Source organism: Globicephala melas, chromosome 8 (genome assembly GCF_963455315.2).
Source record: "Globicephala melas chromosome 8, mGloMel1.2, whole genome shotgun sequence".
Taxonomy (NCBI): domain Eukaryota; kingdom Metazoa; phylum Chordata; class Mammalia; order Artiodactyla; family Delphinidae; genus Globicephala; species Globicephala melas.
Genome location: NC_083321.1, coordinates 48,810,343 through 48,824,622, shown reverse-complemented (window position 1 = coordinate 48,824,622; position 14,280 = coordinate 48,810,343). Strand labels below are relative to the sequence as shown.

The following is a 14,280-nucleotide window of genomic DNA, read 5'->3' as shown; positions in this document are numbered from 1 at the left end:
TTAGTTTTTTGAGGAACCTCCATACAATTTTCCATAGTGGCTGCACCAATTTATAGTCCCACCAATAGTGTAGGAGGGTTCCCTACTCTCCACACCCTCTCCAGTGTTTGCTATTTGTAGACTTTTTAATGACAGCCATTCTGACTGGTGTGAGGTGGTACCTCACTGCAGTTTTGATTTGCATTTCTCTAGTGATTAGTGATGATGAGCATATTTTCATGTGCTTATTGGCCATGGCTGTGTCTTCTTTGGAGGATGTCTGTTTTTTGACTGGGTTGGTATTTTTTTGTTATTGAGTTGTATGATCTGTTTGTATATTTTGGAAATTGAGCCCTCGTTGATTGCATTATTTGCAAATATTTTCTCCCAGTCTGTAGGTTATCTTTTCATTTTGTTTATGGTTTCCTTTGCTTGCAAAAGCTTATAAGTTTGATTAGGTCCCATTTGTTTATTCTTTTATTTTTATTGCCTTGGGAGACTAACTTAAGAAAATATTGCTATGATTTGTGTCAGAGAATGTTTTCCGTATGTTCTCTTCTAGGAGTTTTATGGTGTCGTGTCTTATATTTAAGTCTTTAAGCCATTTTGAGTTTATATTTGGGTGACATGATGGAGTGTTCTAACTTGATTGATTTACATGTGGCTGTGCAGCTTTCCCAGCACCACTTATTGAAGAGACTGTCTTTTCCCCATTGTATATTCTTGCCTCCTTTTTTGAAGATTAATTGACCGTTGGGGTGTGGGTTTATTTCTGGGCTCTCTATACTGTTCCATTGATCCATATGTCTGTTTTGGTGCCATTGCCACACTGTTTTGATTACTCTAGCTTGTAATATTGTCTGAAGTCTGGGAGGGTTATGCCTCCTGCTTTGTTCTTTTTCCTCAGGATTGCTTTGGCAATTCTGGGTCTTTTATGGTTCCATATATATATTTTAAGATTACTAGTTGTAGTTCTGTGAAAAATGTCATGGGTAATTTGATAAGGATCAGATTAAATCTGTAGATGGCTTTGTGGACTCACAGAAGTTTTACTGAAGTAGAAGGCCCTTGAATGTAATACATACTTTATATTTTAGAGCAGTTTTAGGTTCATAGCAAAAATGAGCAGAGGGTACAAACTTCCTATATATTCCCCATCCCCACACATGCATAGTTGCCTTCATCACCAATATCTCCCAAGAGAGCAGTACATTTGTTACAAGTGGACCACATAGATGCAAACTACACCCAAAGTCCATGGTTTACATCAGGGTTCTCTTGGTGTTGTATGGGTTTGGACAAATATATAATGACATGCATCCATTGTTGGTATCATACAGGATATTTTCACTGCCCTAACATCACTTTGTGCTACCTACTCATCTTTCCCTATGCTAACCCCTGCAACCACTGATCTTTTAATTGTCTCAGTAGTTTGGAGATTACTGTAAAGGGCGGAGATGGATCTGAACCAGTAACTTTCAGACTGTGTATGTGTTGCACAATCTAAGCTTCAGTATCCTCTTTTTGAAAATGGAAGTAATGATAGTAACTCCTCATGGGTTAGTTATAAGGATATAATGAGATAATGAATCTAAAATTCCTGCATACTCACTGGCACATAAAAAAACAATTTGCCTTTTAATAACCATATTTTATCATTCACTGAAAGGCCTATGGGAGGATCAGGCATAAAGAATAACTGCAGAAAGTTCCTTGGGAAAGCCAAAGAATGTCTGCAGTTGTGCCTCACTCATAAATGTACCAGCCTCAGCTTTAGAAAACACTCTCTGTCCTCTGCTTCTCTGTAGAAAATCATATCAACAGAGCCAGCTTTCCTCTGTTCTCCTTGGCTGCCCAGTACCCACCCCTGTAAATCTGAGGCTTTTTAACTAGTGACACCCACCTAATTATAGTCTTGTGATGGTAAAAGTCTAAATACCTCTAAATATTTCCTTGTATAACAAGTAAAAAAATTATAATCATAGACTCAGTTGTGCAAAATGTCATTTACTTCATTCTTTCTCTTTCTGCATTATTTATGCACAATGGGGGTTAGAATGATAATAAAATCAAACTGAGTTGTAGAAGATAGCACTTCCAAGCAAATTCAATCAACTTTGGATTTCTTAGTCAATTCCAATTTATAATTTAGTCGGATACAGGATTAACTCCCCCCCGCCCCCGCTCCCCCCCAACCACCACCACAGGAGTTTTTATATCACCGTCTTCCTTGTGCTAGATTTAAAACTGCAGTAGGGGATGGGTGGGTTCTCACATGATTGCCACCTTGGTACTCATATGGGAGAGGACTGTCTCCTGCTTCCTTGGCTGGCCTCAACTCCAGATACATCTTATGCTGTAATTATGGTATTTCTTCACACCGTGGCCTCTGGTACATGACCTCCTTCTACTAGACTCTCTAATACTGTTGATCCACTGAGATTGCAGTCACAGCCCCATAGTACCCTGGCAGAGACTATCTACTCTATCTTTCCGTTACTCATCCCTTTGTCCCAGCTGCTGAACCCTCTGCAAACTGACCTGACGGATCACTCTTACTCTCTCTCAGCCAACTTATTTATTTTACTCATGCCCCAGGAATGCTTAGGATCCACTTCCACACCACTTGGAGCCTTGGGAGCCTAAGTTTAAGGAGTGGGAGGCATGGTCCCAACTAATGTTCTTCCATCTGCCAGGCACAGAGGATCTTTGTGCCTAACCTAATCTGAAACCAGGAAAATAAACCTATTCTGCCATATCAGATGCGCTTATACATCTTTTGTCATCTTTTTTTTATTTGTCTTTCTCTTTCTGACTTACCTCAGTATGATAATCTCTAGTTGCAACCATGTTGCTGCAAATGGCATTATTTTGTTCTCTTTTTATGGCTGAGTAGTATTGCATTGTGTATATATTGACCTTGGTTTGAAACCTCGTTCTACCATTGTGTCTACAAAGACACAATGTTTTCACTGTCATGCTATCACTGTGCTACTACTCCCTCTGTTGGGACATCCTTCATTGAGGTGGACCAATAATGAAGAGAGAGAATTGTTCAACAGACTTGTTTTGTTTAACCAGAGGTCCTGCTGGCTCCTAGAGTTTAGGACAGGTACCTCATAGTAGATCAGGCTCAATTACTCTCATCTGTTTCAAGAAAGTTCAGCTCTGTATAATTCTATTTTGAACCATGAATCAATGAGAAAAATAATACTTCTGTTTCTGTATTATCTCTGGGAAGAACTTCTGCGAAGATTAAATGACCAAAATTTATAAGCGTTAGTTTGTTTTAAGGCTTATAGGCCCAAACCAGGAAATTCCTGGTTCAGATAGCTTTCTTAGCTTGACACACCCTCTGTTGAGTGCCTCCTTATCTTTCAAGGCTCTTTCTGAGCTAACAATATAGTCTTACATAAGAGAGAGATCTTGACTGGCAGGCTTCCCCAGGATGAATCTTCCCAAGCCTCCCTGAATGTCTAGGTTTCTGAATTAAAATTTTTTGTGTAAAAATAAATACTTATCTATAAAAATCAAGCTATGAGATTTTATGACTATATTTAAAAAAAAACAGTAATTCATTTGTACTCAACTATATATGACCTTGAATGAGAGATTTACCTACTAATTTTGGGACTTCAATGGCATCTGTAAAATGAGATTTTAGCAGATCACCCCAAGCTCCTTTTTAAGTTCTAAATTAAAAAGAAATAGTGGGTCTCACCAAGGGAAGAGAGGGGTGGACCCTTTTACATGCCTATGAGGACCAGATATAGAAGCAATATTCCATTAAGGATCTTTCAGCAGGCTCAGCTTCTGAGGATTTTTATCCCTCATTGAATGATTATGGAAACTGCTGTTTCTGATCATGATACAGGATCTAGAAGTTTTCCTTCCATTCTTGTCTTTCATTCTTATATCTTTCTTGTGGGTGATACTGCTGGTAATGGCAGAAACTTGGAACTATAGAATAGTATAGACTGTAGCCAGAGTCAGAAGATGGGAAGAAGCAAGATGTCAGTCATTAAATAGATTGCAGTTAGACTCACAGCTAACTCTTAGGCAAAACTTTGAAGCAGCCATCAGAAAACCAAGCACTTACCAAGCTGGAATAGGGCAGAGAATCAGGGCAGAGTAGGCTTTTAGGAATGGGTGCTGAGAGAGACCATGGATGAAAGGTTCTAACTCTAGCATTCAAGTCTCTTTGATGCTGGTCTCTCACACTTGGTCTCCTGTCACATTGCCCTATAGCTCTGATCCTGTAATTCATGAGTACAAGAATACCACCTGTAACATTAAGGGCTCAATAAATGTTTGGATATATGGATGGATGAATGAAAAAATTTCTCTAAGTTCAGATTGATGAGATGATCAAATTGTGTATGACTCAGGGGTTTTACAAAGTAATGTAATTAAGATGTTACTGTCTTGAGGCTTCAGAAAAAACTTAGAGTCATAGGTGGTTATTGGTTCCACCAATAGCCCAAGCCAAGTGCTGACAGTGGACTTGGCGATCATTATTAAGGATCAAATCGGTACTTATGTTATGTATAAGTTGACACTGCACCATGCACATAATATTAGTTTCTTGATTAGTGCTTAACCTCATGAGGGATTAAGATAGGTAAAACCACTCTAAAGTCCTACAGTGGAAGCCAAGTTGTTTGATCTGCATTTCTATATTGAAGATAGGTCCATCCAAATCCTGCCCATTCTGGAAGTTTCAGATCAAACACCAGGGTCTGCATATGTGCTTTAGAGCATAGATTCTCCAACTTTTTGCAAGTGAACTCCTTAAATGCATGAGGACAAATGCAATTTTTCAAAATCAAGTTTACATCTAGAATCTTTATCATCCCATTAAATAATTCCAAATATATAATTCCTGGGTTATACTTAATATGGTCATTTAAAAATAAAACTGCTACATTAAAATTTTAAATATATTCAATGTTATAAAAAATAATTGATACCTACCATTACCTGTTTAAATTATGAACAAACTCTTAACAGTCAGAAAATTTATATCATCTTTTTCTTCTTAAAATTGTAGCATTTGTCTTGAAAAAGAAGTGACGTTACAGCCTCAGTGTCACAAAAGTTTCAGAAGTAAGGAGGGAAGCAAAGCTAGGACCAACCAACCATTCTCAGAGGGAGGTCTCAGCATTATAGGAACTCACCTACCAAAAATGAAACTAGACATCTCCCAACCTGAGATCACACCTAAGGGAGACCTTCTCTCAGACTCCTAGGCTCTAGTCGTGTGGTTTACTGAGGGTAGCAGCAAGGGTCACTCTTCAGTCCACTCCTAGTTTTACTCACTGAGCTTCTCAAACACAATTGTGCACGAAACTCCTCTTCTAAGAATGACTATAGAAATACTTAGGATTCAACTCTACATGGTATCACAACCACTTAAAAAATACACCAAATGCCATCCCTGGGTAAAGGCGGGGGGACTTAACCCTTGGACTAGAGCAGAAATCAGAACATGCTTTCCCAAGAAGAGGTAAGAATAGCTGAAGCAGACTTAAAAAATTCAAGTCAGTATACTGTAGATTTGATCATTCACGTGTTTATGTGTATGTATGTATGTATCAAAGACCGTAGCCAGATTCTGGCATTTCTACCTTCACGGAATACAACAAAAATCAAGAATGACATCAACGTAGAAGTAGTCATTGGAAAATGAGGAAATGTGGAGTTGGTAAAGGATTGAAGAAATCATGAAGTGATAGACTATCCATAAACTGTAGAAGCAGAAATCTGAATTTAAACTATTGAAGGTGTGTGTATATATATATGTGTATATATGTATACATATATATGTATATATACACATTGATTACTGTATTATGTAAACAAACAATATGTACTTTATCCCATGGCATTATATTAGTATTTTATATTATAAAACATACAATAATGTAAATATTAAAAGGCTTAAGAAAATAGGAACAAAAGGAAACTTTAAGATTCTTCCTTTACCTGAGTAGACCATTTTGTGCCCCTGTTTTGCAGACCAACCTTTTTAGACAATTGGGGACTTTGGAATCTATGAGAATATATGCACCACTTTGACATCTTTAGTAGTTTAAATTCAGATTTCTGCTTCTACAGTATATGAACAGTCTATCACTTCATGATTTCTCCAACTCTTTACCCAATTCCACATTTTCTTAGGTTCTGATGACTACTCCTGCTTTGATGTCATTCTTGATTTTTGTTCTATTCATAGAAAGCCAGGATCTGGCCATGGCCTTTGATTCTTTCTATACTATCTGATTAAGTGATCACATACACTTTAAAAAATCTGACTTCCAATTTTATGCATGTGGTACCCCCCAAAATACATCAAACATATACATCCACGGGAGCTAGGGTTCATAGGGCAGAGTACCAGAGAGGAGAGAGCTGCAGAGAGAGAGAGAAGGCATTGGAGATCTTCAGTCTTCATCTGAGTACTGTTCAGTGCTTACATGGGAGGAAAATTACCTGAAACTAGGGAAAGCCCACTCAAAATCAGAGGAAAATATCTCCAATACTCATACAAGGCTGGGAATAGTTTCTGTTCCCACAAGCCAGAGTGGAAAGCCTCATAACTTACAAGTCACCATAGATTTTTCAAAAATGTTTTTATTCGGTAGTGGTAACAAATAAAGCCTGAACTAAAAGCTTCTCTAGTCCTGACTAATAAAACCTAAAAGCAAAACCTGAATGGAATCAAACTGTTTTCAACAACTTAACCATGTCCCAGAACAAAGCTCAAGAATATATATAAGAATACAGGAATAAAGATGCAGACATAGAGAATGGACTTGAGGACACAGGGAGGGGGAAGGGTAAGCTGAGATGAAGTGAGAGAGTGGCATGGACATATATACACTGCCAAATGTAAAATAGATAGATAGCTAGTGGGAAGCAGCTGCACAGCACAAGGAGATCAGCTCAGTGCTTTGTGACCACCTAGAGGGGTGGGATAGGGAGGGTGGGAGGGAGGGGATATGGGAATATATGTATATGTAGAGCTGATTCACTTTGTTATACAGCAGCAACTAACACAACAATGTAAAGCAATTATACCTCAATAAAGATGTTTTAAAAAAAGAAAGAATACAGGAGTATCTAGTACCCCAAAATTCAACACATCTGGCATTCAATAAAGAAATTACCAGGAAAATATACATAATAAAAATCAATCAGTCAAAACGAATAAAATAGGTACCTATGATAAAGTTAGCATATAAAGATATTAAACAATTATAAAGATATTTTGTATATTCAAGATGCTAGAGAAAATATTGAGCATGTCAGATACAGGCCTCAGAAGATGTAAAAAAATAACCAAATCAAATTTTGAGAGATGAAAACCACAATATCTGAGATGAAAGAAAAACACATTTATCTATGAAAATTACAATATCTGAGATGAAAAATACAATAGAGGGAGGTAACAAGCACAATAGTGATGCAGAAGTATTCCAAGCAAAACACATGAAATGATATTCAAGTACTTTGGTTACTTCTAATGTGTTTGCTAAAATGTAGACTGAAGCTTGACTTCCTTGTTTTGTTAGTCGGTATTCTAAGTCTGTCATTTGGTCATTTCCAAGCTATCAATGGGCTGGGGCTGTCATAGCTAACATGGATGTCTGGGTCACTCAATGATTCATGTAGAGGCATTGTCTGGGCAACTTACTGACAGTTACTCAGGGTCTAGGAAATCCAGAGCTAGGGTGCATGAATGATTGGAGGTGTTGTAATTAAGTTAGAATTCGTTCAAATGCATTTTCTGTATCCTCTTGTATTTGTGTAATGGTAAACCTTCAAGTCTAAAAATAGCTTGCGTGTACTGTTCTCATGAGGGCTGTGCTCCGTCTAAGCACACAGTGTTGATATAAGATAGGAAATAACTATTTGTGAATAAAGCTAACAGTGCATACTGTTGTTTATTACATGGTAATGGAGTTCATATACTATTAGACTTCTTTGTGGGGCAAAAATCACTCTCTGTGGGAGGGTATGCGTGTCACTTAAAAGGCAAGGTCATTCCTGTACCAAACATAGGGACAAATCAGATCTTATATCCTGGGAATACTTAATCAATTATATTCAATTTACTAAATAATAATGACAGAAACAGTTATTTTCCAGAATGTACTGTGGAACAAATACCCACAAAAATCTCAGTGGCATACAACATAAAATGTATGTTGTACATACATAAAAATGTATCTCTCATACATCTGGAGATTGGCTGAGATGACTGCTGATCTCAACTGGATTTGCTTATGCATCTGAAGGTCAGCAGAGGATCTGATGATCCAAGCTGGACTTGGCTGTGAGGCTCTGCTTCAAGCTGCAAGTTGATCAGGCAGCTCTGCTCCACTTTTCCCTCATCCTCCTTGGACCAGTGTGCTAACCAGGGCACGTTCTCATGGTGCAGCAGAGTCAGAAGACAACAAGCCCGACTGTATAAGCAAATTTCAAGCCTCTGCTTGTACCACATCTGCTTATACCCCATTGATCAAAGTGATGCAGATGGCTATCCTCATGGTCAATATGTGGGGAAGTATACTCTGGGAGAGTGAATATTCTTGAACAATTTGTCACATAGAATGCTTCATCTCTACTGAGAAAAACCAAACTAGAGTTTGGGAAGTCTTAGGGGACAGAGTCAGAGGCCTTTGTTTCATACTGCTTCTTTCCTTGCTGTCCAATTACCCCACCTCAACGTCTGGATGACTGGGAACTGGCCAGAGACCCATTGAAACCACCAACCTTCATGTGTGCCTAAGAGGCAAGCCGTGACACAACATGGGCCTGGAGGGTCAGGAGATGCTTTTTCAGAGACTGTCAGGTTTCTGTGTTCTTTTCTTAGAATCGAAGGAACTTCTTTTAATTATTACTGAAGAAAGAAAAGGGTCACAAAATGAAAAACAGAACATGGTTGTATAAGCAGGCCTTCATGAAAAGTGTGTATGAGAGATTCTTTTACAAAGAACTGACTAAAGGAGTGTTCAATTATTAGAGTTTGCATAAGAAGACAAAAGCAGAAAGATAAGTGAAATCCAGTATCATTTTTAAGATATACTAGAAGAAGAAATAGTGCATTTTCTTTTCTTTAAATACTTGGTCTTGAACTGTCATGAGTTGGAGTGCAAGAAAGAGCTCACAACTCCAACGATCAGCTTTCCCTGGCTTATTCGATGAAACAACTTCCAAATCTCAGTGGTTTACTACAAAAAAATAAACCCAACAAAATCATCCTTGCTCATGTTATATGAACACTGTGGGTCATCTGTGGCTATATTCCAGGCTGTGAGTCAGATTCACATCTGCTCCATGTATCTTTTCTATCACTGGTCTAGATTGAAGGAAGAACTCTGGGGACATGATCATTGTCGTAAGCAGAGGAGAAAATTGAGCGCTACTGAGCCAAGCTACACAACACATTTTAACATTTCTGATTATTGTGGCACATTTCAAGACCACTCAAATTCCACTGGTCAAAGAAAGTCAATATTTAACATTCCTTGAGTGAGGAAAACCCCCTCCCATGGTAGAGGGACAAGAGAATAAATATCCTAACAGTAATTCAGCCTATCGCAATTATGTATTGTAACTATTTTCTTCTTTAGCTTCAGCAGTCTCAACTTTAAGCTGGAAAGGTATTAATTACTGTTTCTACATTCCATAGCTCAAGGATCGTGTTCAGCTCTTCTATTCATTCATTCAATAAATATTACTAAGTTTTTTTGGAGACAGAAGGCATATACATGTGAAAAGTTAGTTACATGATGATATAAGTTAATATAAATGGATGTCAGGAGACTCTTCTGCTAAGTGTTCAATAAAAGAATTGGTCATTAGTATGAGTCAGAAGTCAGAAAGGAACTGACTTAATGGAAGGAATAAGTCTCATTAGAAGTGGAGCTGTCCAACTGTAGAGCTAATAACATTGAGTGGTAGTAGGCTAAAAAAGAGTGGCAGAGGCTGGAGGCCACTTATCAGAAGGATTTTGTGGCAATTTCAGTACTAGTTGTGGTGTTGGCATTTTAGTCATAAAATTTGTGGTTCAATTCCTCAGTCTGGATGAAGAGTTCACCAAGACCTCAGTTTCTTGTGCCAATCTCAGGCAGTATTTCGACTGTCTTTCACCTAGGTGACAATAATGCTTTGAGAGGTTCTTTATGTTTTCCTTTATCATGTGATGAACCTATAAGAATAGGAAGGTCAAACCTCTGCTATCAGACTATAGCGACACACCCGGTTTGATCTGACTGGTAGATCTGTGAGGAGTGGGACCTTGTCATACTGGAGAATTGCCAAACTCTGAAATTTTCTTTCTGAGATTTTCCCTCTCCATCTCAATTCAGTATCCACTGGACTGATAGGTCCTGGACTAGTGGTTAAGGAAGAAAGTGTGTATCTATACATTCTTTCTCTGGAATAGACTGAACACACGATCACAAATCTGCTTGGTCTTGACACCATAGATGGGATTGACCATGGGTGAGAAAAGAAGATAAAAGATAGCAAGGAATATGTGGACATGAGGGGCATCCCGGCGAGCCACATGGTGTATCACTGAGCAGATGACCACAGGTGTGTAGGTGGACAAGATAGCACCTATGTGGGACACACATGTCCCAAAGGCCTTGTAGTGGGCCTCCTGAGAGGCAAGCTGTAGAACTGCCCGAAGGATGAAGATATAAGACAGGACAAAAAAGAGCAGGCCCAACACCACTATGAACATGGCCACAGCAATGCCATGGATATTGTTGAAGCGAATGTCCCCACAGGCCAGCCTTACCACACCCACGTACCCATAGTAACAGTGGGCAATCACTGGACCTCAGCAGTAATGGAAGCATCTAAGCAGAAAGGGGAGTGGAGTCATTAGTGTCACAGCCTGAGTCACAGCAGCCAGGCCAGTCTTGGTGATAAGTGGCCCAGTAAGCATGGTGACATAGTGCAGTGGCTTGCAGATGGCCACATAGTGGTCAAAGGCCATGGCCAGCAGCACTGCTGACTCCATGATAGAGAAGGAGTGGAGAAAGAACATCTGGACTAGACTGGCATAGAAGTTGATCTCCTGATCTCTGAACCAAAAAATAGCCAGCATTTTGGGAAGTGTTGTAGAAGAGAAGACCAGATCAGTGGCTGCCAACACGGCCAAAAAGAGGCACATGGGCTCGTGGAGGGCTGTATCACCTCAAATGACGAAGAGGAGGGTGCAGGTTACCAAGCAGGGCCAGAGTATAGGCGAAGCAGAAGGGAATGGAGATCCAGACATGCAGTTGCTCCAAACCTGGAATTCCTACCAACAGGAAGGCAGCTGGATGGACTGAGGTAATATTAGAGGCTAGCAAGGCTCCTAAAGATTCTCCTTGTCAGTTTTTACAGGGTCCCTTCTCCCATGTATAACTTCTTGGGAGGATTAGCCCTTATTCTCATTGCTGGACCTTAAACAAAATTAGTAGTCCTGATAGACTAGAGAAGACATAGCCATAGACATGGAGAAGCATAACCCATATTTTCTACCCTTAAGGAACTTTGAATCTCATTTAGTAGATAGAACATTAAACATCATTAAAATGGATATCACAAGACAATTTTATAAAGGAACGGAGAAAAGGTAGTGTTTTCTGTGTTCATGGTGATGTCAGAAATACCCTGATAAAAAGAAGTAAAAATACATTTAAACCAATTTCCTTAGAATATACATTGGTACCTTTCTAAATGATAATCAAGCTAAACTCACAATCACAAAAGCCAATGATCTGTTCAGAAATCTCAGGCTTGGGTGCCTCGATAAGTCAATTAATAGGGGCATGCAATTTCCAATGCCCATATTAATTACACAATCTGTATATTTTCTCTAACACTACTACATCTGATGTGGTTGCCACTAGCCACACATGGCTATTTAAATTTGTTGAAATTAAATTAAAATTCAATACTTCAGTCACACAAAACACTTTTTAAGTGCTCAGTAACACATGTAACTAGTGGCTACAATATTGGACCATTCAGATACAGAATATTTCCATCACTGCAGAAAGTTCTACTGGAGAGAACTGTTCTAGAATATATCTCCCAAGTCCCTTCCACAACCACAAATCTCTGTAAATACAGCTCTGCCTCCAGCTTGCTGAAAAATGAACCACCTCTTTTGATTCTTTGTCATCTCAATTCAAATTAACTTCCATATTCATGTGGCTCTCCCTCCACCCATCTTCCAGCTCCTTCATTTTCATCACAGGAGACTTCTCATCTTCAGTAAGACTGATATCTGGCTTCCATTTTTAAAAAAAGCCCTTTATTCCTAACACTATTTAATCTTTCCCTCTTCTCTTATTTTTCTCTTTTCTTTCGAATCCTTAAACATTGGAGTGGCCCAGTTTTTACACAGCTACTCTTCTCTCTTCTAGGCCCAGGTAATGTGTTTTTTTAATGAGCATTAACAAGATAATGAATTTAAAACATTTACCATAACACTGAATAAAGTAAGTACTGAAAGAACTTGCTCTCTTGTCAATATTAGAAAATTTTTGGAAACTTAAAATCTCTAAAATATCATAGTAGTGTTAGGCAGCTGGTTCTAGCTTTCTCCAATTCCAGTGTCCTAAATAACAAGGCTTTATTGCTTCCATTAAAATGCTTTATATGCAATACAAGTTCAGCATATCCAAATTGAAAACAACCTAATTTCCTTCCATGCGGTAGAGAAAAAATTTAGAATCTGAAGGTCTTGTATCAAATCATGACTGCCACTTATACTAGTTGCATGACCTTGCACATATCACTTATCTCCAAGCCTGTTTCTTTGTAAATGGGGAATTGCAATGCTCTACCTCACTTAGTGAAGGCTGTAGGGAGTGTAAGTGGGATTATGTATAAGATCTTTTTGTATAATTCTTTAGTGTTTGCAGAGCTTTATTTGCCATTTACATCTCTCCTCCTCCATAGAACTACACTTTTCTTTAAAAAATTATATTGATTAATATTCTCCCTCCCTTGTTTTTATGTTCTCCTCCTTCTATTACCTCAAATCTCTGCTGCTTTTCACAGAAAACATCTAGAAATGCTTATATTCAGTCTCAACTGATTCAAATAGCATTTGGTAATAAAATATTTCATTCCCATTACTTCCCTGGAACTGCTCTCATTCACCACCAATGACCTCCATGATGATGGTGCCATTGTAACTTACCTTCTTTCATGCAACTCAGCCTCTCAGCAACTTTTATCTGAATTACAACTCTCCTTTTTAAAACCCTCTTTTCTCTTTGGTACGATGATATTACCATTTCCTACCTTCTTAGATTCTCATTTCACTCCTTTTTCTGCCTTACCTCTAAATATTGAATTCCTGAAGGGCTCAGTATTGAGCTGTGGTCAATTTTATATTCACAGAACATTCAGTAAATATATTCAGTAAATTTCTGGAAAAATATTTTTACTGAATAGGTTAGGGATAAATCCAAGAACAAAGCAGACTAATACCTTTAGTAGAACGTTTGTTCTAATAAAAGAACATAATAATTGAATTACATAGTATGATTGAAGGTATTATTATAGTCAAAAAAACAGGGTGATGAGGATAGTAAATCCTGAAGTTGGAGGAGTGGTAAGGTAGCAATTTTAAATAAAGAGATCAAGAAGGGAACTTACGCAAAGATTGAGGTGAGAAAATAAATTAGCTTGGTTTCTGGCTTCTTTAAAAGAACTTGGGGTTCCATGCAGGTGGTTTATGTGGAGAAAATAATAGGAAGCAAGAATAGGATGACATGGTAAAACGAGAAAGCAGAGAAGCATATCCAAAAGTGCAGTACTGAGCTGGATAATGCTATCAACTGTGTCCAATCCCCCATGAAGAACCATGTAGAAGGCACCTCAGAATTATCTACTCAAGACACAAAAGAGGGGTATATTTATCCACTGGTTTCCACCCCACCACCAGGTCAAGGGTTAATTTCTTCACACTTCCAGGTTCACATACGCTCCAGAACAGCTGAGCAGTCTCCTTCAGGTACACCACACCATGGAGCAGAGAAACACAGGGGCAGGAAACAGCTGAGTAAGGTGCAGTCAGGTTCTAACTGCACTCAAGTGGTTGCCACAGCAATGGCTTGAGCAAAAAGGTGGATGAGAGGACATGAGACAGGCATAAAAGATGGAGAATATAGGGAATTACCCTTGTGTGAAGAACTCTAAGCAAAGGGAACAGTCAGAACAAATGCTCTAAGACAATACACCGAGGGCTCAAAGATCAGCTAGAGGTCCATGTAGTTA

General features: G+C 38.6%; 1 protein-coding gene across 1 annotated transcript; it reads right to left on the bottom strand.

The window, feature by feature from the left end:
• Window positions 1-10,411: 10,411 nt before the first annotated feature.
• Window positions 10,412-13,208, bottom strand: LOC115839424 (olfactory receptor 52K1-like). The gene is given in 3 exon segments (XM_030831068.2): window positions 10,412-11,221; window positions 11,223-11,371; window positions 13,199-13,208. Coding segments are annotated over 3 exon segments (969 nt in total).
• Between the last annotated feature and the right edge of the window lie 1,072 nt (window positions 13,209-14,280).